The sequence below is a fragment of the Ranitomeya imitator genome, chromosome 7 (genome assembly GCF_032444005.1).
Source record: "Ranitomeya imitator isolate aRanImi1 chromosome 7, aRanImi1.pri, whole genome shotgun sequence".
Classification (NCBI taxonomy): domain Eukaryota; kingdom Metazoa; phylum Chordata; class Amphibia; order Anura; family Dendrobatidae; genus Ranitomeya; species Ranitomeya imitator.
In genome coordinates this window covers 221375595-221400136 of record NC_091288.1, presented here as the reverse complement: position 1 = coordinate 221400136, position 24542 = coordinate 221375595, and the positions used below count along the sequence as shown (strand labels likewise).

Sequence of the window (24542 nt, the reverse complement as noted above, 5' to 3'; positions counted from 1 at the left end):
CCCTGTGCATCTTTAAACTCTCTTCCTCTTGCCCTCGGAGCTAATTTCAAGGAGCAGTATACAATATTTCTCCCAAATGTAAAAGATAAAGATAGGGGAAAAGACTCAGCAATTTTTGCTTTAGGCTCAGGCACTAGAGATGGGTGAACCTGAACAGTAAAGTTCGGTGTCCATACCAAACACCTACTGTACGGGCACGGACACCGAACACGGACCTCACCAGGAAGGCCGTGTTACTGTTCGGGTTCGGCTGGTCACTGACGCTGCGTTCAAAGCAACTCATTCACCAGTGGTTCTCAGCCTAGATGGTCACATCTTGGCATCGTCCAGGTTGAAAACTGTTTTTCCCCAGACATGGATTACGGAGTGGGACAGAACGACGGACAGGTGAGGGATATTGTTGTTTTTTATTTTTATTTTCTTACAGAAGATGAGGGATTCAGTGGAATTAGGCGTTAGGTGAGTATAACAACAGTGTTTTTAAATAAAACTGGAAAACTGTGTTTAGCTTTATTTCTAATAGAGGACTTTATTCTGGCTGTGTATTTACCATACAACTATAGGATTAGTAATGGATAGGTTCTTATAGATGCCACTCCATTACTAATCTGTGGGCTTGATGTCACCTAACAATACAAAGGTGACATCAACCCCACAAATATGAACCCCACTTGCCACCGTTACAGGGCAAGTGGGAAAAGCCGGGCAATAGATGCGCCTTTTCTGGGCAGCTGCAGGCTGCTATTTTTAGGCTGGGGGGGCAATATATTTGGCCCCTTACTATCCTGAGAATACCAGCCCCCAGCTGTCTGCTTTAGCAAGGCTGGTTGTCAAAAATGTGAGGGACCCCAGACCATTTTTTTTAAATTATTTATGTGAATAATTTAAAAAAAACAGGGGTGGGACCCCTTTATTCCTGTTAGCCAGCCTTGTTAAAGTTGACAGGTAAGGGATGCAGCCCCCAGCTGTGAGTTTTGCCTGGCTGGTTATAGAAAGCACAGGGGAACCCATGATGTTTTTTTTTTTATTATTATTTATTTGCAGCGCAGGAGGCGGCTTATGAAAACTCCCATCAGCTGCTCCTGCTCTCGCTGTTATTAGCGGCAGCAGGTGTCCGATCAGCTGACACCAGTAACCGGATCACAGCTGAGTGCTCACACTGTCTTTTGACAGAGTAGGGAACCATGGCTCTCTGACCAGCAGAGATGACTTCACCGCCGATCAGAAGTGGTGTTTGTGCATGACAGCACGGCAAACACTGGATGTTCAGGCCCCCATTCAAGTGAATGGGGTCAGGGTTTGGGTTCAGGTCCGGATACTGGAAATGAAGTAGCCAGGTGGTGAAGTGGTCAAAGAAGGTGGTGGCTGGCCCTGAGGGGTGGTAAAGGAGAGCCATTTTGAGGTTGGTGGGGGAGTAGATGCGCACAGAGCGCACCTCAAAGGAAGGAAGGTAACAGAGGGTGGCAGTGGGATTGGGGTGAAGGTATTTGACAGGAGAAAACCGACTCCTCCACCATGCTTGCTGCTGGGGCGGGGTGTGTGGGAAAGGTGGAATCCACCATGCGAGAGTGCAGCAGGAGAGGCTGTGTCAGAAGGGGTGAGCCAGGTTTCGGTGATGGCGAGGAAGGAAAGTTTGGTAGTAACAAAAAGATCATGGATGTAGGAAAGCTTGTCGCCGTCAGAGCGAGCGTTCCACAGAGCTCCTGTTAGTGGAACTGGGGAAGGTGGGCCTGGGCGAATGGGTGTAAGGTTAGAGAGGGTATGGACATTTGTGTTAGAGCGTGGATGGGAGGTAGAACTGACTGTGAGGATGTGGTGAGAAGGACCAGGATTTGGAGAGATATCACCAGCAGTGAGAAGGAGCAGAGAAAGTGTTAGCAGGTGGGAGCAGGAGAGGGCATGAGGGGCAGGAGATGGGAGGAGGTGGCAGGAAAGGGCATAAGGTGGCAGGAGAGAACATGATGGGCAGGAGAGGACATGAGGAGGCAGGAGAGTTTATGAGTGGGGCAGGAAAGGGCATGTGGGGGCAGGAGAGGGCAAGGGGGCAGGAGAGGACATGAGGAGGCAGGAGAATTTACGAGGGCGGCAGGAAAGGGCATGAGGGGGCAGGAGAGCACATGAGGGGGCAGGAGAGTGAATGAGGGGCATGAGGGGGCAGGAGAGTGAATGAGGGGGCAGGAGAGTGAATGAGGGGGCAGGAGTGAATGAGGGGGCAGGAGTGAATGAGGGGGCAGGAGAGTGAATGAGGGGGCAGGAGGGGGCATGAGGGGGCAGGAGGGGGCATGAGGAGGCTGTCTGTGTCTGGAGACAGAGGATTGGATGTTGAAAAACAGTTCTGAGGAGGAGGTGAGATGTATTCATCCCAGGCATTGGTGAGGAGAGCGCTCTTCCCTGACGCTGGTGCAGGCCGGCCAGCGTCAGATACAGTCAGCTGGAGCCTGCGCGCCGGACTTTTTAAATCTCTCCATGTGCGCGCGTGGTCTCCTGATTGCCCGCGCTAGCACACAGCACAGGCAGCAGACGAGCACGCGCAGGACCTAGGAACGCGGCCGTGCTCGTGCACTAGCACGGGCCACCTCGGCACTTCTCAGCGCGGGCAATGCACGCACACAGGACATGACTAGTGACTGCAAGATTTAAAGGGCCGGCTGGCGGGATGCGCTATGTATTAAAATCGCTGCCGGTCCTCCAGCGGACCTGTGCAGCTGCTCAGGCACCGGCCCGGGGGGCATATGCATTCCTGCCACCCGGCCCAGTCTGCCCCTGAATGGGGAGGATGTAGGGAGAGATGGACAGTTCATTACTAGGTGTAGGGATTAGGGGGGGTTGCAGAAAGAGAAGGATTATACGGGTGAGAGTGGAAACAAACAGAAACATTGTTCACAGTGACGGCCAGTTACCTTCAGGTCCAAGCCTGGGCTAATTCAGGGCAGCGCACTTGTATGACGCACTTGTGTGACGCACGGGGCAGACAAGCTGTTCACGATATATTTGCTGACAATTGCATGAGGAGCTTGGACTCATCTTCACGACCAGTTCATCAATCTGAGGCAGATGTAGGAAATTGCAGTCAGAATAAACAAAAGGGTCATAAAGAAAAGCGGGATGAGGTAGCGACATAGGAGGGTGAGAGTTCAGAGTCTGGAAAAGCTGGATTACTGCAGAGTGGGACGTTCCTGTGGGAAGAGGAGATAAATAGACGTTTAGAGGGCGAAGGTGGAAGACAGCCGGGGGCCATGTAATGAGGGGACACAAGAGGACGAATCCTCCATAATCCAAGGACGTTCTGCGCTCTGTAACGCGCGGTTCTTCCCTGTCAGCGCAGTTTTGAGTCATGTTCCTCCAGTCCTTCCCCTTTAAGGCGATGCAGCAGAGTCGTCCCTGCAGCATTAGGGAGGGAGAAGGAGAAATGAAAGTGAAAGAAACTTTGTCTTCAAATGAAACCAGAAAGGTGAAAAATCTGCCACAATCTGATCTCATCGGAGGGAGAGGAGGTCGCTGCGCCCCGAAACACGGAGCGAGATCCTGAAGAATTAAAGGGGTCACCGGAATCAGAGGCAACAACGACAGAAGGAAAACGTCAGGATGTCAGGAAACGCTGCGAGAGCCCAGCGGAGCAGGTGCGTCACTACAGGGAGGGGAAACGGCATCATTAGCACCGAGTACAGAAGCAGCGCCCCCCGTGTCCACAGGTTGTGTCTGGTACTGCAGTTCAGCTCTATTATAGTGAATGGGACTACGCTGTAATACCGCACACAACCTGTGCTCAGGGGGGCGCTGCTTCTTAAACATATCAGCCAATTCTTGGCAACCCCTTTAATTCCACGATTAACATAAACGCCACCGTGCCAGATCGGTCACACGGTGCACACCGATATACGCGGCTCCTACAAGACATCGGCAAAATCCGTCCAAACAATGAGACTGCTGGGTAATAATGATACATAGTGACATGGATACATTGTTACATCAGTGCAGGGAGGGCGTGTCCGCAGTCACCAGGGCGGGGCCAGCACTATGACCAGTGCAGGGAGGGCGTGTCCGCAGTCACCAGGGCGGGGCCAGCACTATGACCACTGCAGGGAGGGCGTGTCCGCAGTCACCAGGGCGGGGCCAGCACTATGACCAGTGCAGGGAGGGCGTGTCCGCAGTCACCAGGGCGGGGCCAGCACTATGACCAGTGCAGGGAGGGCGTGTCCGCAGTCACCAGGGCGGGGCCAGCACATCTCTGCATGGCTTCTTCTTCACCCCTTCCCTTCATGGCCGGATTTCTGTGTTTTAGCCTCATCTAAGGCCCCGATGTGTCTCATGTCTGAGCTCCGGCTTCTTACACTGCAGGATCCGGTGCGGCGGCGTCCAGGGGAGGAAGGAGATGACAAGTGGAGCAAGCCGCACATCATCCTTCCTCCTGATACTTGATTCCCAATTTATATGGGGGGCTTTTAGACTTTTCACCTCCCGCCCACGAGACCTTACAGAAATTAATATTATCCTCCATATTTACAGAAAGCCAACCCCCATCACCACCATAGACCACCAGGGACGGCGAAAATGGCCCTTGGACCAACCTGGACAGGCATCCAGGGACTTTACTAATAACTCCATCACTGCCCTAGACCACCAGGGACTATACTAATATTCCACTCACTGCCCTAGACCACCAGGACTTTACTAATAATCCACTCACTGTCCTAGACCACCAGGACTTTACTACTAACTCCATCACTGGCCTAGACCACCAGGGACTTTACTAATAATCCACTCACTGCCCTAGACCACCAGGGACTTTACTAATAACTCCATCACTGCCCTAGACCACCAGGGACCATACTAATAACTCCATCACTGCCCTAGACCACCAGGGACTTTACTAATAACTCCATCACTGCCCTAGACCACCAGGGACCATACTAATAACTCCATCACTGCCCTAGACCACCAGGGACCATACTAATAACTCCATCACTGCCCTAGACCACCAGGGACCATACTAATAATCCACTCACTGGCCTAGACCACCAGGGACTTTACTAATAATCCACTCACTGCCCTAGACCACCAGGGACCATACTAATAACTCCATCACTGCCCTAGACAACCAGGGACCATACTAATAACTCCATCACTGCCCTAGACCACCAGGGACCATACTAATAATCCACTCACTGCCCTAGACCACCAGGGACTATACTAATAATCCACTCACTGCCCTAGACCACCAGGACTTTACTAATAATCCACTCACTGTCCTAGACCACCAGGACTTTACTAATAACTCCATCACTGCCCTAGACAACCAGGGACCATACTAATAACTCCATCACTGCCCTAGACAACCAGGGACCATACTAATAACTCCATCACTGGCCTAGAGCACCAGGACTTTACTAATAACTCCATCACTGCCCTAGACCACCAGGGACTATACTAATAACTCCATCACTGCCCTAGACCACCAGGGACCATACTAATAACTCCATCACTGCCCTAGACCACCAGGGACCATATTAATAACTCCATCACTGCCCTAGACCACCAGGGACTATACTAATAACTCCATCACTGCCCTAGACCACCAGGGACTATACTAATAACTCCATCACTGCCCTAGACCACCAGGGACTTTACTAATAACTCCATCACTGCCCTAGACCACCAGGGACCATACTAATAACTCCATCACTGCCCTAGACCACCAGGGACCATACTAATAACTCCATCACTGGCCTAGACAACCAGGGACTATACTAATAACTCCATCACTGCCCTAGACCACCAGGGACTTTACTAATAACTCCATCACTGCCCTAGACCACCAGGGACCATACTAATAACTCCATCACTGCCCTAGACAACCAGGGACCATACTAATAACTCCATCACTGCCCTAGACCACCAGGGACCATACTAATAACTCCATCACTGCCCTAGACCACCAGGGACTTTACTAATAACTCCATCACTGCCCTAGACCAGCAGGGACCATACTAATAACTCCATCACTGCCCTAGACAACCAGGGACTATACTAATAACTCCATCACTGCCCTAGACCACCAGGGACTATACTAATAATCCACTCACTGCCCTAGACCACCAGGACTTTACTAATAACTCCATCACTGCCCTAGACCACCAGGGACTATACTAATAATCCACTCACTGCCCTAGACCACCAGGGACTTTACTAATAACTCCATCACTGCCCTAGACCACCAGGGACTTTACTAATAACTCCATCACTGGCCTAGACCACCAGGGACTTTACTAATAACTCCATCACTGCCCCAGACAACCAGGGACCATACTAATAACTCCATCACTGCCCTAGACAACCAGGGACCATACTAATAACTCCATCACTGGCCTAGAGCACCAGGACTTTACTAATAACTCCATCACTGCCCTAGACCACCAGGGACTATACTAATAACTCCATCACTGCCCTAGACCACCAGGGACTTTACTAATAACTCCATCACTGGCCTAGAGCACCAGGACTTTACTAATAATCCATCACTGCCCTAGACCACCAGGACTTTACTAATAACTCCATCACTGCCCTAGACCACCAGGGACTTTACTAATAACTCCATCACTGCCCTAGACAACCAGGGACCATACTAATAACTCCATCACTGCCCTAGACCACCAGGGACTATACTAATAACTCCATCACTGCCCTAGACAACCAGGGACTTTACTAATAATCCATCACTGCCCTAGACCACCAGGGACTTTACTAATAACTCCATCACTGCCCTAGACAACCAGGGACCATACTAATAACTCCATCACTGCCCTAGACAACCAGGGACTTTACTAATAACTCCATCACTGCCCTAGACCACCAGGGACTTTACTAATAACTCCATCACTGCCCTAGACAACCAGGGACTTTACTAATAATCCATCACTGCCCTAGACCACCAGGACTTTACTAATAACTCCATCACTGCCCTAGACAACCAGGGACTTTACTAATAATCCATCACTGCCCTAGACCACCAGGACTTTACTAATAACTCCATCACTGCCCTAGACCACCAGGGACTTTACTAATAACTCCATCACTGCCCTAGACAACCAGGGACCATACTAATAACTCCATCACTGCCCTAGACAACCAGGGACTTTACTAATAACTCCATCACTGCCCTAGACCACCAGGGACTTTACTAATAACTCCATCACTGCCCTAGACAACCAGGGACTTTACTAATAATCCATCACTGCCCTAGACCACCAGGACTTTACTAATAACTCCATCACTGCCCTAGACCACCAGGGACCATACTAATAACTCCATCACTGCCCTAGACAACCAGGGACTTTACTAATAACTCCACCACTGCCCTAGACCACCAGGGCAGTGATGGAGTTTTCACTGCCCTAGACCACCAGGGACCATACTAATAATAACTCCATCACTGCCCTAGACCACCAGGGACCATACTAATAATAACTCCATCACTGCCCTAGACCACCAGGGACCATACTAATAACTCCATCACTGCCCTAGACCACCAGGGACTATACTAATAACTCCATCAATGCCCTAGACCACCAGAGACTTTAGTAATAACTCCATCACTGCCCTAGACCACCAGGGGCTATGATAATAACTCCATCACTGCTCTAGACCACCAGGGACCATACTAATAACTCCATCACTGCCCTAGACCACCAGGGACCATATTAATAACTCCATCACTGCCCTAGACCACCAGGGACCATACTAATAACTCCATCACTGCCCTAGACCACCAGGGACCATATTAATAACTCCATCACTGCCCTAGACCACCAGGGGCTATGCTAATAACTCCATCACTGCTCTAGACCACCAGGGACCATACTAATAACTCCATCACTGCCCTAGACCACCAGGGACCATACTAATAACTCCATCACTGCCCTAGACCACCAGGGACTATACTAATAACTCCACAAATGCCCTAGACCACCAGAGACTTTAGTAATAACTCCATCACTGCCCTAGACCACCAGGGGCTATGCTAATAACTCCATCACTGCCCTAGACCACCAGGGGCTATGCTAATAACTCCATCACTGCTCTAGACCACCAGGGACCATATTAATAACTCCATCACTGCCCTAGACCACCAGGGACCATACTAATAACTCCATCACTGCCCTAGACCACCAGGAACTATACTAATAACTCCATCAATGCCCTAGACCACCAGAGACTTTAGTAATAACTCCATCACTGCCCTAGACCACCAGGGGCTATGCTAATAACTCCATCACTGCCCTAGACCACCAGGGGCTATGCTAATAACTCCATCACTGCTCTAGACCACCAGGGACCATATTAATAACTCCATCACTGCCCTAGACCACCAGGGACCATACTAATAACTCCATCACTGCCCTAGACCACCAGGGACTATACTAATAACTCCATCAATGCCCTAGACCACCAGAGACTTTAGTAATAACTCCATCACTGCCCTAGACCACCAGGGGCTATGCTAATAACTCCATCACTGCCCTAGACCACCAGGGGCTATGCTAATAACTCCATCACTGCTCTAGACCACCAGGGACCATACTAATAACTCCATCACTGCCCTAGACCACCAGGGGCTATACTAATAACTCCATCAATGCCCTAGACCACCAGAGACTTTAGTAATAACTCCATCACTGCCCTAGACCACCAGGGGCTATGCTAATAACTCCATCACTGCTCTAGACCACCAGGGACCATACTAATAACTCCATCACTGCCCTAGACCACCAGGGGCTATGCTAATAACTCCATCACTGCCCTAGACCACCAGGGACCATACTAATAACTCCATCACTGCTCTAGACCACCAGGGACTTTACTACAGTAATAACTCCATCACTGCCCTAGACCACCAGGGGCTATGCTAATAACTCCATCACTGCTCTAGACCACCAGGGACCATACTAATAACTCCATCACTGCCCTAGACCACCAGGGACCATACTAATAACTCCATCACTGCCCTAGACCACCAGGGACTATACTAATAACTCCATCAATGCCCTAGACCACCAGAGACTTTAGTAATAACTCCATCACTGCCCTAGACCACCAGGGGCTATGCTAATAACTCCATCACTGCCCTAGACCACCAGGGGCTATGCTAATAACTCCATCACTGCTCTAGACCACCAGGGACCATATTAATAACTCCATCACTGCCCTAGACCACCAGGGACCATACTAATAACTCCATCACTGCCCTAGACCACCAGGAACTATACTAATAACTCCATCAATGCCCTAGACCACCAGAGACTTTAGTAATAACTCCATCACTGCCCTAGACCACCAGGGGCTATGCTAATAACTCCATCACTGCCCTAGACCACCAGGGGCTATGCTAATAACTCCATCACTGCTCTAGACCACCAGGGACCATATTAATAACTCCATCACTGCCCTAGACCACCAGGGACCATACTAATAACTCCATCACTGCCCTAGACCACCAGGGACTATACTAATAACTCCATCAATGCCCTAGACCACCAGAGACTTTAGTAATAACTCCATCACTGCCCTAGACCACCAGGGGCTATGCTAATAACTCCATCACTGCCCTAGACCACCAGGGGCTATGCTAATAACTCCATCACTGCTCTAGACCACCAGGGACCATACTAATAACTCCATCACTGCCCTAGACCACCAGGGACCATATTAATAACTCCATCACTGCCCTAGACCACCAGGGACCATACTAATAACTCCATCACTGCCCTAGACCATCAGGGACCATATTAATAACTCCATCACTGCCCTAGACCACCAGGGGCTATGCTAATAACTCCATCACTGCTCTAGACCACCAGGGACCATACTAATAACTCCATCACTGCCCTAGACCACCAGGGGCTATGCTAATAACTCCATCACTGCCCTAGACCACCAGGGACCATACTAATAACTCCATCACTGCTCTAGACCACCAGGGACTTTACTACAGTAATAACTCCATCACTGCCCTAGACCACCAGGGGCTATGCTAATAACTCCATCACTGCTCTAGACCACCAGGGACCATACTAATAACTCCATCACTGCCCTAGACCACCAGGGGCTATACTAATAACTCCATCAATGCCCTAGACCACCAGAGACTTTAGTAATAACTCCATCACTGCCCTAGACCACCAGGGGCTATGCTAATAACTCCATCACTGCCCTAGACCACCAGGGGCTATGCTAATAACTCCATCACTGCTCTAGACCACCAGGGACCATATTAATAACTCCATCACTGCCCTAGACCACCAGGGACCATACTAATAACTCCATCACTGCCCTAGACCACCAGGGACTATACTAATAACTCCATCAATGCCCTAGACCACCAGAGACTTTAGTAATAACTCCATCACTGCCCTAGACCACCAGGGGCTATGCTAATAACTCCATCACTGCCCTAGACCACCAGGGGCTATGCTAATAACTCCATCACTGCTCTAGACCACCAGGGACCATACTAATAACTCCATCACTGCCCTAGACCACCAGGGACCATACTAATAACTCCATCACTGCCCTAGACCACCAGGGACCATATTAATAACTCCATCACTGCCCTAGACCACCAGGGACCATACTAATAACTCCATCACTGCCCTAGACCATCAGGGACCATATTAATAACTCCATCACTGCCCTAGACCACCAGGGGCTATGCTAATAACTCCATCACTGCTCTAGACCACCAGGGACCATACTAATAACTCCATCACTGCCCTAGACCACCAGGGGCTATGCTAATAACTCCATCACTGCTCTAGACCACCAGGGACCATATTAATAACTCCATCACTGCCCTAGACCACCAGGGACTATACTAATAACTCCATCACTGCCCTAGACCACCAGGGACCATATTAATAACTCCATCACTGCCCTAGACCACCAGGGACTTTAGTAATAACTCCATCACTGCCCTAGACCACCAGGGACCATATTAATAACTCCATCACTGCCCTAGACAACCAGGGACTTTAGTAATAACTCCATCACTGCCCTAGACCACCAGGGACTTTAGTAATAAAAAAAAAAGGGAAGAAGCCAGCACTGCTTATGGTCAGAACGCAATAACTGAAGTGCAATTGCACATAAATTCTAACTGTATTTCAAATATGAGACATTTAGCAAACAATTGATCAATTCTTTGAGCTACCCCGCCACTTCACGGCAATCTCATAATGGGGCAGTCCTAATCTTCGTATTTTATTTACGTTGTGCCATTATGGCTTCCTGAATGTATATAAAAAAAAAAGGACCACATAAATGCGAACTGTACCTGGAGCATTTTCAGAATCACTCCCTTGGTGCCAGGAAAGGCAAGCGCAGGTAAAGGCCGATCAGGTCCAGTGCGGACATTTCAGATCTGGCTTCCACACTGCCAAACCCGCACCAAAGATGAAGGGTGAGACAGGCTGAGACACAGGTGCACAATTAACTTGAGCCTGAGGCGGGGCAGGGCTGCTGTGTGTGTGCACAGCAGCCTATCAATCACAGTGAACACAGAATGAATGGCGCACATAACCCAGCGTGCGCGGCAACAGTGGTGGTCAGCCACATACCAATGCAAAGCAAAAAAAAAAGGGGAAGAAGCCAGCACTGCTTATGGTCAGAACGCAATAACTGAAGTGCAATTGCACATAAATTCTAACTGTATTTCAAATATGAAAGCCATAATGGCACAACGTAAATAAAATACGAAGATTAGGACTGCCCCATTATGAGATTGCCGTGAAGTGGCGGGGTAGCTCAAAGAATTGATCAATTGTTTGCTAAATGTCTCATATTTGAAATACAGTTAGAATTTATGTGCAATTGCACTTCAGTTATTGCGTTCTGACCATAAGCAGTGCTGGCTTCTTCCCTTTTTTTTTTTACTTTAGTAATAACTCCATCACTGCCCTAGACCACCAGGGACCATACTAATAACTCCATCACTTCCCTAGACAACCAGGGACCTTAGTAATAACTCCATCATTGCCCTAGACCACCAGGGACCATATTAATAACTTCATCACTGCCCTAGACCACCAGGGACCATACTAATAACTCCATCACTGCCCTAGACCACCAGGGGCTATGCTAATAACTCCATCTCTGCCCTAGACCACCAGGGGCTATGCTAATAACTCCATCACTGCTCTAGACCACCAGGGACCATATTAATAACTCCATCACTGCCCTAGACCACTAGGGACTATACTAATAACTCCATCACTGCCCTAGACCACCAGGGACCATATTAATAACTCCATCACTGCCCTAGACCACCAGGGACTTTACTAATAACTCCATCACTGCCCTAGACCACCAGGGACCATATTAATAACTCCATCACTGCCCTAGACCACCAGGGACTATACTAATAACTCCATCACTGCCCTAGACCACCAGGGACTGTACTAATAACTCCATCACTGCCCTAGACCACCAGGGACCATATTAATAACTCCATCACTGCCCTAGACCACCAGGGACCATACTAATAACTCCATCACTTCCCTAGACAACCAGGGACCTTAGTAATAACTCCATCATTGCCCTAGACCACCAGGGACCATATTAATAACTTCATCACTGCCCTAGACCACCAGGGACCATACTAATAACTCCATCACTGCCCTAGACCACCAGGGGCTATGCTAATAACTCCATCTCTGCCCTAGACCACCAGGGGCTATGCTAATAACTCCATCACTGCTCTAGACCACCAGGGACCATATTAATAACTCCATCACTGCCCTAGACCACTAGGGACTATACTAATAACTCCATCACTGCCCTAGACCACCAGGGACCATATTAATAACTCCATCACTGCCCTAGACCACCAGGGACTTTACTAATAACTCCATCACTGCCCTAGACCACCAGGGACCATATTAATAACTCCATCACTGCCCTAGACCACCAGGGACTATACTAATAACTCCATCACTGCCCTAGACCACCAGGGACTGTACTAATAACTCCATCACTGCCCTAGACCACCAGGGACCATATTAATAACTCCATCACTGCCCTAGACCACCAGGGACCATACTAATAACTCCATCACTGCCCTAGACCACCAGGGACCATATTAATAACTCCATCACTGCCCTAGACCACCAGGGACTATACTAATAACTCCATCACTGCCCTAGACCACCAGGGACCATACTAATAACTCCATCACTGCCCTAGACCACCAGGGACCATATTAATAACTCCATCACTGCCCTAGACCACCAGGGACTATACTAATAACTCCATCACTGCCCTAGACCACCAGGGACCATACTAATAACTCAATCACTGCCCTAGACCACCAGGGACCATATTAAAAACTCCATCACTGCCCTAGACCACCAGGGACTATACTAGTAACTCTATCACTGCCCTAGACCACCAGGGACTATACTAATAACTCCATCACTGCCCTAGACCACCAGGGACCATATTAATAACTCCATCACTGCCCTAGACCACCAGGGACTATACTAATAACTCCATCACTGCCCTAGACCACCAAGGACTTTAGTAATAACTCCATCACTGCCCTAGACCACCAGGGACCATATTAATAACTCCATCACTGCCCTAGACCACCAGGGACCATACTAATAACTCCATCACTGCCCTAGACAACCAGGAACCATACTAATAACTCCATCACTGCCCTAGACCACCAGGGACCATACTAATAACTCCATCACTGCCCTAGACCACCAGGGACCATACTAATAACTCCATCACTGCCCTAGACCACCAGGGACTATACTAATAACTCCATCACTGCCCTAGACCACCAGGGACTATACTAATAACTCCATCACTGCCCTAGACCACCAGGGACCATATTAATAACTCCATCACTGCCCTAGACCACCAGGGACTATAGTAACATAGTAACATAGTAACATAGTTAGTAAGGCCGAAAAAAGACATTTGTCCATCCAGTTCAGCCTATATTCCATCATAATAAATCCCCAGATCTACGTCCTTCTACAGAACCTAATAATTGTATGATACAATATTGTTCTGCTCCAGGAAGACATCCAGGCCTCTCTTGAACCCCTCGACTGAGTTCCCCATCACCACCTCCTCAGGCAAGCAATTCCAGATTCTCACTGCCCTAACAGTAAAGAATCCTCTTCTATGTTGGTGGAACAACCTTCTCTCCTCCAGACGCAAAGAATGCCCCCTTGTGCCCGTCACCTTCCTTGGTATAAACAGATCCTCAGCGAGATATTTGTATTGTCCCCTTATATACTTATACATGGTTATTAGATCGCCCCTCAGTCGTCTTTTTTCTAGACTAAATAATCCTAATTTCGCTAACCTCTCTGGGTATTGTAGTTCTCCCATCCCCTTTATTAATTTTGTTGCCCTCCTTTGTACTCTCTCTAGTTCCATTATATCCTTCCTGAGCACCGGTGCCCAAAACTGGACACAGTACTCCATGTGCGGTCTAACTAGGGATTTGTACAGAGGCAGTATAATGCTCTCATCATGTGTATCCAGACCTCTTTTAATGCACCCCATGATCCTGTTTGCCTTGGCAGCTGCTGCCTGGCACTGGCTGCTCCAGGTAAGTTTATCATTAACTAGGATCCCCAAGTCCTTCTTCCTGTCAGATTTACCCAGTGGTTTCCCGTTCAGTGTGTAATGGTGATATTGATTCCCTCTTCCCATGTGTATAACCTTACATTTATCATTGTTAAACCTCATCTGCCACCTTTCAGCCCAAGTTTCCAACTTATCCAGATCCATCTGTAGCAGAATACTATCTTCTCTTGTATTAACTGCTTTACATAGTTTTGTATCATCTGCAAATATCGATATTTTACTGTGTAAACCTTCTACCAGATCATTAATGAATATGTTGAAGAGAACAGGTCCCAATACTGACCCCTGCGGTACCCCACTGGTCACAGCGACCCAGTTAGAGACTATACCATTTATAACCACCCTCTGCTTTCTATCACTAAGCCAGTTACTAACCCATTTACACACATTTTCCCCCAGACCAAGCATTCTCATTTTGTGTACCAACCTCTTGTGCGGCACGGTATCAAACGCTTTGGAAAAATCGAGATATACCACGTCCAATGACTCACCGTGGTCCAGCCTATAGCTTACCTCTTCATAAAAACTGATTAGATTGGTTTGACAGGAGCGATTTCTCATAAACCCATGCTGATATGGAGTTACACAGTTATTCTCATTGAGATAATCCAGAATAACATCCCTCAGAAACCCTTCAAATATTTTACCAACAATAGAGGTTAGACTTACTGGCCTATAATTTCCAGGTTCACTTTTAGAGCCCTTTTTGAATATTGGCACCACATTTGCTATGCGCCAGTCCTGCGGAACAGACCCTGTCTCTATAGAGTCACTAAAAATAAGAAATAATGGTTTATCTATTACATTACTTAGTTCTCTTAGTACTCGTGGGTGTATGCCATCCGGACCCGGAGATTTATCTATTTTAATCTTATTTAGCCTAATTATTTATACTAATAACTCCATCACTGCCCTAGACCACCAGGGACTTTAGTAATATTTCCATCACTGCCCTAGACCACCAGGGACCATATTAATAACTCCATCACTTCCCTAGACCACCAGGGACCATACTAATAACTCCATCACTTCCCTAGACAACCAGGGACTTTAGTAATAACTCCATCATTGCCATAGGCCTCCAGGGACAAGTGCAATAAAATAATTGTCTGCTTATTCCATAAAAAGCACCTGGCAGCCTCCTGTGACGCCTCTTTGTTTTCACTGCTCCCTGCTGGTGGGGTCACTAACCTCATAAAACTGGGGTCCACTAATTAGGATGGAGGACATTATACTAAGAAGGGGCCAAGGATGGGGGAAATTATACTAAGAAGGGGCCCAAGATGGAGGACATTATACCATGAAGGGGCCCAGGATGGGGGACATTATACTAAGAAGGGGCCCAGGATGGAGGACATTATACCAAGAAGGGGCCCATTATGGAGGACATTATACCAAGAAGGGGCCCAGGATGGAGGACATTATACCAAGAAGGGGCCCAGGATGGAGGACATTATACCAAGAAGGGGCCCAGGATGGGGGACATTATACCAAGAAGGGGCCCAGGATGGGGGACATTATACCAAGAAGGGGCCCAGGATGGGGGACATTATACTAAGAAGGGGCCCAGGATGGAGGACATTATACCAAGAAGGGGCCCATTATGGAGGACATTATTAATTCTATATATATCTGTAGCTTTGTCGCAATAAAACTAGATCTCAGGCACATTCCTTGACTCTAAACCGTCAGTGTCTGCCCTTGATGAGAGGCATGAAACAATGGAGGAGATAATGATGATGATGAGGCCACGTTAGTGATGGCGATGATGAGAGCAGGAATCGTAATGATAATAATGAAGGTGGAGATGATGCTGATCTTATATTCTGTTGTTTTCGGCAGGTGCATGAAATTTATTTCTTGTATTCTTGACTGCTGCACTTGCTGTACACCAGGGTAAGAGAACACCTGGGATCTCCGGATGATGATGATGATGATGATGGTGCTGACAGAAATGATCATTTATTCTCATTTTTTGATAGATGTAGGAAATGTCTGCCTTGCAATCTTGACTGCTGTACAAAACAAGAGTAAGTCAACTGCTGTGATCTCCTGATCATGATGATGGTGGTGGTGATGATGATGATGGTAGTGGGGGTGATGGTAGTGGTGGTGATGATGGTGGTGATGATGAGGGTGGTGAAGATGGTAATGATGGTGGTGATGATGATGATGGTAGAGGTGATGATGATAGTGGTGGTGATGATGGTTGTGGTGATGAAGAGGGTGGTAATGATGGTGGTGATGGTGGTACACCAGTGGGGTTACCGCTCAGCCTCCCCCATTCCTGAATTGTCTCCCGTCTTGCAGATATGACTCTTGTCCTGGTGTAACAATGTAGCAAAGAAAGAACCACAGAAACTGAAGAGTAGTAATGTCTGACAGTCCTCGTGGGAGGAACGTGGTGGGCACGGCCATAATCCCATCTGTCCAACGCTTTGATCTCGGCCTTAGTCTTGTGCGGGTGGTAATGGAGACTGACAAGTTACAACACTCCCAGGACTCAGGCCGTGATCACCGTGTTGGACAGAGGGGATTATGGCCGTGCCCACCACGTTCCTCCCACGCGGACTGTTAGACATTACTATATTCAGCTGTAAATGTTTGAGGGTCGTGGTTCTCTCGTGGTACTGAGCACCATCTGCTGAGCCACGAGTGCCGTAACTTGACCTGGTGTAACAATGTGGACGTTCCCTCCAGGATCAGGGGAGGCCGAGTCTCAGTTCCGTGGCTCACTGTAGACGTGGCCGTGTGCCGCACCGGGAGCTGCTCTGGGGTCGCACCGCCTCCACCATAACCTTAGAACTTACTAAGGGCGAGTATCATCAATTCCCGTTATCTTCATCCTCCCGTTAATTGCTCCATCTGTGACACTGATGATAGATCTCCTCCGCTGGGGCCACACGTCAGACATAAAGGACCGGGCGCGCATCCAGGGCTTCGCTCTAATCTACTTGTGTTTTATTGCAGTGAAACCGGGGCCTTGTTGGGTAAGAAACAGAAATCACAACAACAATGTAACTTAATAATGAATGGAGAAATGTCTGCACGACCCAGGAAAAATCCCCCTGCACCGGTCCACTGACCACGGCCGAGCACCGGTCCACTGACCACGGCCGAGCACCCGTCCACTGACCACGGCCGAGCACCGGTCCACTGACCACGGCCGAGCACCGGTCCACTGACCACGGCCGAGCACCGGTCCACTGACCACGGCCGAGCACCCGTCCACCGACCACAGCCGAGCACCCGTCCACCGACCACGGCCGAGCACCCGTCCACCGACCACGGCCGAGCACCCGTCCACCGACCACGGCCGAGCACCCATCCACCGACCACGGCCGAGCACCCGTCCACCGACCACGGCCGAGCACCCGTCCACTGACCACGGCCGAGCACCCGTCCACTGACCACGGCCGAGCACCCGTCCACTGACCACGGCCGAGCACCCGTCCACTGACCACGGCCGAGCACGGTCCACTGACCACGGCCGAGCACCGGTCCACTGACCACGGCCGAGCACCCGTCCACTGACCACGGCCGAGCACCGGTCCACTGACCACGGCCGAGCACCCGCTGGCATCGCCTGTATAACGGATGGTCTGGCAGCTTTATAACCGACTTGTGTTCAGTTTCTGCTTGCTGTCACGTAGGTCCAAACAGGAGTGACATATGTGCTGCACTGATACACTGTGACAAGACCTCAGCTGTATGCGCTGGACATCGTTATGACGGGTTTTCACCGTCAATTCACTGACAGCAAACAGTGATCCTGAAATTGTAATGTAAAGAATAATCTGCAGAGAGATGGTGGAGGAGGATCTGGACGCCCTCAGGAATACTTATAGATACAATGACTCTGGAGCATCTTCTCCTCGGAGTCTACATTGTGCCGTTCCTCTGTTATTCCTCCTGGAAACTTATGAATACACTGACAACTGGGCGTTACCATTTACCCTGTCAACGGGGCTAATCCCTCCAGAGTCTGATACTGTCAGTGCTGATTGGAAAGTGTGAGACGTGCAGGGACACACCCCTCTCTGGTAACGCCCACTTGTTAATTTCGTATTCATACATTTCCAGAATGAATAACAGAGGAACAGAGTTTAATAATGGAGAAAATAATAATTTACTGAACCAGACAAGTCAGGAGAGATGACAGATCTGAACGCTGGCCCTTTAAGAACAAAGATTTGACATGACGGGGAGCGATGTGACAGCTCGGTGGAGAGATCATCCGACAAGCACTGATAACGGGGGGCTCAGCGGGGAGGACTGTGGGGGGCAGAGATGAGGTATTCCAGCACCGCTCATGGCGGGGGGTGACGCTGTATATAGGGGGAGCTCTGTACTGATAATGGGGGGCTCAGCGGGGAGGACTGTGGGGGGCAGAGATGAGGTATTCCAGCACCGCTCATGGCGGGGGGTGACGCTGTATATAGGGGGAGCTCTGCACTGATAACGTAGTGTGAGGACTCGTACATATAAATCTCCGCTGTCCGTCAACCCACAGGAAACGACAACGGGCGGCTGAGGACGACGTCACAGAGCACCGCCATCTGCCAGCAGCCAGCACCGAGGGGTAAGTGATGGTGAGAACAAGCGTCGTGTGAAGGAAAATCACACAAGGGTTAATATATGACTCCAAAAGGCCAAGAACCCGCCCCCGAGGAGGCAAATTTGGCCACATTTCCCGCAAGAGCTAATAGGAAGAGACTCGTGCACTTACTTTAGTTCAGTTTGTGACAATTTAGTGAGCGCCTGACCAGCATGGATACGCCGACACTGTGGACTGGCTAATTATCACCTGTACAATGTCCTGCCTGTCACTGTCACCGCCTGCCTGTCACTGTCACCACCTGCCTGTCACTGCTTGCATGTCACCACATGCCTGTCACTGTCACCGCCTGCCTGTCACTGTCACCGCCTGCCTGTCACTGCCTGCCTGTCACTGTCACCACCTGCCTGTCACTGTCACCACCTGCCTGTCACTGCTTGCATGTCACCACATGCCTGTCACTGTCACCGCCTGCCTGTCACTGTCACCGCCTGCCTGTCACTGTCACCGCCTGCCTGTCACTGTCACCACCTGCCTGTCACTGCTTGCATGTCACCACATGCCTGTCACTGTCACCGCCTGCCTGTCACTGTCACTGCCTGCCTGTCACCGCCTGCCTGTCACTGTCACCACCTGCCTGTCACTGTCACCGCCTGCCTGTCACTGTCACCACCTGCCTGTCACTGCTTGCATGTCACCACATGCCTGTCACTGTCACTGCCTGCCTGTCACTGCCTGCCTGACACTTCCTGCCTGTCACTCTCACCACCTGCCTGTCACTATCACCGCCTGCCTGTCACTGCCTGCCTGTCACTGTCACCACCTGCCTGTCACTGTCACCGCCTGCCTGTCACCGCCTGCTTGTCATTGTCACCGCCTGCCTGTCATTGTCACTGCCTGGCTGCCACCACCTGCCTGTCACTGCCTGCCTGTCACTGTCACCACATGTCTGTCACTTATTGCAGAAGTTCATACATACAAAAAAAAAAAAAAACATAAAAAGTCATAAAAAGAAAACAATCTAAGGCCGCGGTCACACATATCTTGTGGAAAACCGGTCCGAGTCTCCCTGCCGAGAGTCGCACAAGTGTCCTCCGTGTGGTCATCACTGTGTAATGTGTTTGCGATGATGCAATTTCCTCGCGCCCATGTATCCATGTGACAGGCGTGTGACTTTACATTTCTCACTGATTTTCCCCATTGAATTTAATGGCTCAATGGGATGAAATGAGGAGAATGGTTGCGTATTTCTCACCAGTGACACTGATGGTCCGTGTGGTGTCTGAGTTTTCCTCGCCCCCATAGACTGGCATTGGCGAGACTCGGGCGATATACACGTACAATCGCAGCACGCTGAATACACCTGAGAAAATGAACGGTGACATTCGACTCTACAAAAGAACATTCCGCCTCATCACGGACGCTCGTGTTCTATCATCATTTTATTCATATGGATCGAGAAAGGTTCCATCATCTGCCGAGACCCTCACACCCACCACAATGTAATAACAATCCCGCCCACGAGGAGCACAAATGCTGATTGGTCCGGATCAGACCACTATCTCCATAGTGGAGGGGGGTTGGATTAGCCACTGATTGCGCTGAGGCAGGACAGGAGCACATAACGCGGTATTGTAAGAGGAGGAATCGGGAGCCCCATACAGATATATAGAGAGGCAGTGGTCATCAGCAGTCTGAGTGGTGGGAAATGGAGGTCTCCTGTGATGCGGCCCCCGTGGTCAGCACCCCTATAAGACACCTCCTCCCTGTGAACCACTTCTCTATTTGATTCAAATAACAATTTGGTGCCGAATCAGATGAATCAAGAATGAAATTAATTTTGGACAATTTGTTCGTTCTCTACTATTAATATATCATGAGACTCCACTAATAGATCTCCACTAATAGATCTCCACTGTCCCACCTACCCTGACTCTAAGAAACTAGATAAAAGTCAATGACCCAGAGATCTTAACCACGTAGCTCGAATGTCCTGTACTTGACCCACGTTTCACCACAAAGCTTCATCAGGAGCTGCTTTGTTGTATATAACTAGACCTGGACGTTGTATGTCACCTCTCTCTCAGTAGGTGTCAGGGTAAGTTCTACTAACCCTGGTCTGTTGCTTTGTTTCACAATGTATCGTGAGTCCCGCGGTGATTAGTTCCTGACCTTGGCTTGTTTATCTGACTTCCTGTCTCAGAACTCTGTCCCTGACCTTTACCTCCTGGTTAATACCTGGCATCATGACAATTCTCTGCCAACTCGCTCCACCAGCCAACTGCTGCTCTGTGACAGTAACCCAGGTGGCCCTGCACAAGTTCAGATCGCTATATAGGGCATGAAGGATGAAAGATCCTCTGGGAACAGTGGCTTTTGCAAAGTTTTTGTCATCCACCTACAGTTACAGCTATACATTTCTCAGGAACACTGCCATGCGCTCATGTCTGGCGATGCATCATGCGAGCAGCAGGTCATAACAGCCAGAGGGGCAGTGGGTCATAACAGCCAGATGGGCAGCAGGTCATAAAGGCCAGAGGGGCAGCAGGTCATACCAGCCAGAGGGGCAGCAGGTCAAAACAGTCAGAGGGGCAGCAGGTCAAAACAGTCAGAGGGGCAGCAGGTCATAACAGCCAGATGGGCAGCAGGTCATACCAGCCAGATGGGCAGCAGGTCATAAAGGCCAGAGGGGCAGCAGGTCATAAAGGCCAGAGGGGCAGCAGGTCATAAAGGCCAGAGGGGCAGCAGGTCATAAAGGCCAGAGGGGCAGCAGGTCATACCAACCAGAGGGGCAGCAGGTCATAAAGGCCAGAGGGGCAGCAGGTCATAAAGGCCAGAGGGGCAGCAGGTCATAAAGGCCAGAGGGGCAGCAGGTCATAAAGGCCAGAGGGGCAGCAGGTCATAAAGGCCAGAGGGGCAGCAGGTCATAACAGCCAGAGGGGCAGCAGGTCAGAACAGTCAGAGGGGCAGCAGGTCAGAACAGTCAGAGGGGCAGCAGGTCATAACAGCCAGAGGGGCAGCAGGTCATAACAGCCAGAGGGGCAGCAGGTCATAACAGCCAGAGGGGCAGCAGGTCATAACAGCCAGAGGAGCAGCAGGTCATACCGGCTAGAGGGGCAGCAGGTCAAGACAGTCAGAGGGGCAGCAGGTTATAACAGCCAGAGGGGCAGTAGGTTATAACAACCAGAGGAGCAGCAGGTCATAACAGCCAGAGGAGCAGCAGGTCATACCGGCTAGAGGGGCAGCAGGTCAAGACAGTCAGAGGGGCAGCAGGTCAAGACAGTCAGAGGGGCAGCAGGTCATAACAGCCAGAGGGGCAGCAGGTCATAACAGCCAGAGGGGCAGCAGGTCAGAACAGCTAGAGGGGCAGCAGGTCAAAACAGTCAGAGGAGCAGCAGGTCAAAACAGTCAGAGGGGCAGCAGGTCACAACAGCCAGAGGAGCAGCAGGTCAAAACAGCCAGAGGGGCAGCAGGTCAGAACAGCCAGAGGGGCAGCAGGTCAGAACAGCTAGAGGGGCAGCAGGTCAAAACAGCCAGAGGGGCAGCAGGTCATAACAGCCAGAGGGGCAGCAGGTCATAACAGCCAGAGGGGCAGCAGGTCAGAACAATCAGAGGGGCAGCAGGTCATAACAGCCAGAGGGGCAGTAGGTCATAATAGCCAGAGGAGCAGCAGGTCATACCGGCTAGAGGGGCAGCAGGTCAAGACAGTCAGAGGGGCAGCAGGTTATAACAGCCAGAGGGGCAGTAGGTTATAACAACCAGAGGGGCAGCAGGTCATAACAGCCAGAGGGGCAGCAGGTCATAACAGCCAGAGGGGCAGCAGGTCAGAACAGCTAGAGGGGCAGCAGGTCAAAACAGTCAGAGGAGCAGCAGGTCAAAACAGTCAGAGGGGCAGCAGGTCACAACAGCCAGAGGAGCAGCAGGTCAAAACAGCCAGAGGGGCAGCAGGTCAGAACAGCCAGAGGGGCAGCAGGTCAGAACAGCTAGAGGGGCAGCAGGTCAAAACAGCCAGAGGGGCAGCAGGTCATAACAGCCAGAGGGGCAGCAGGTCATAACAGCCAGAGGGGCAGCAGGTCAGAACAATCAGAGGGGCAGCAGGTCATAACAGCCAGAGGGGCAGCAGGTCATAATAGCCAGAGGAGCAGCAGGTCATACCGGCTAGAGGGGCAGCAGGTCAAGACAGTCAGAGGGGCAGCAGGTTATAACAGCCAGAGGGGCAGTAGGTTATAACAACCAGAGGGGCAGCAGGTCATAACAGCCAGAGGAGCAGCAGGTCATACCGGCTAGAGGGGCAGCAGGTCAAGACAGTCAGAGGGGCAGCAGGTCAAGACAGTCAGAGGGGCAGCAGGTCATAACAGCCAGAGGGGCAGCAGGTCATAACAGCCAGAGGGGCAGCAGGTCATAACAGCCAGAGGGGCAGCAGGTCAGAACAGCTAGAGGGGCAGCAGGTCAAAACAGTCAGAGGGGCAGCAGGTCAAAACAGTCAGAGGGGCAGCAGGTCACAACAGCCAGAGGAGCAGCAGGTCATAACAGCCAGAGGGGCAGCAGGTCAGAACAGCCAGAGGGGCAGCAGGTCAGAACAGCTAGAGGGGCAGCAGGTCAAAACAGTCAGAGGGGCAGCAGGTCAGAACAGCCAGAGGAGCAGCAGGTCATAACATCCAGAGGGGCAGCAGGTCAGAACAGCCAGAGGGGCAGCAGGTCAGAACAGCTAGAGGGGCAGCAGGTCATAACAGCCAGAGGGGCAGCAGGTCATAATAGCCAGAGAGGCAGCAGGTCAAAACAGCCAGAGGGTCTCTACTAACTATGTGGTTATGATGGGGTGAATAACAACTGAGAGTGAAGTAGTCAGTAAAAGTGACATTTTATTATGAATCTGGACAAAGTGTTTGTATATTACGGTAGTTGTGCTCAGCTACTTCTGTTGTTCGTTGGTTTATTGAAAACAGCAGAAGGTTTGTAGACTTTCCTAATAATGCTAATAACGGGGAAGGCTTCATTTTGATTCCAACTGGATCTACATCACCCCACAGGAAACATATCAGACGACAGGACTACACAAAGGACAGAGAATTCTCCAGAGCCACCACAGACAATGTCAGGTAAGTGATAATGGAGGGAAGGTGAGAAAAAGCTTTATAAAAAGCACAAAAATGTAAAGGACCAGGTAAACATGTGCAAGGAAAAGACAAGAAAGTGACACAAGGGTTAAAAAGAGTATAAGAGTATAGCTGATAATGTAACATGACAGTGGACATGTCACACAGTGACACAGATACATAATTACAGGAAAAAACATAAAAGCAATGATGTGTAGATACATATGTGG

General features: G+C 49.9%; 1 protein-coding gene across 3 annotated transcripts in view; it reads left to right on the top strand.

The window, feature by feature from the left end:
• The first annotated feature begins 3384 nt into the window (after positions 1-3384).
• LOC138645661 (uncharacterized) overlaps positions 3385-24542 on the top strand; it is a 35153-nt gene continuing 13995 nt past the window's right edge. For 2 of the 3 annotated variants that reach the window (XM_069735112.1, XM_069735111.1), the window contains exons 1-6: positions 3385-3620; positions 16501-16554; positions 16641-16688; positions 17629-17648; positions 19172-19240; positions 24247-24315. In XM_069735112.1, coding sequence (XP_069591213.1) covers positions 3586-3620; positions 16501-16554; positions 16641-16688; positions 17629-17648; positions 19172-19240; positions 24247-24315 — 295 coding nt within the window. In that variant the 5' untranslated portion in view covers positions 3385-3585. The remainder of the gene's footprint in view (positions 3621-16500; positions 16555-16640; positions 16689-17628; positions 17649-19171; positions 19241-24246; positions 24316-24542) is intronic. The other variant, XM_069735110.1, reaches the window with a different exon arrangement.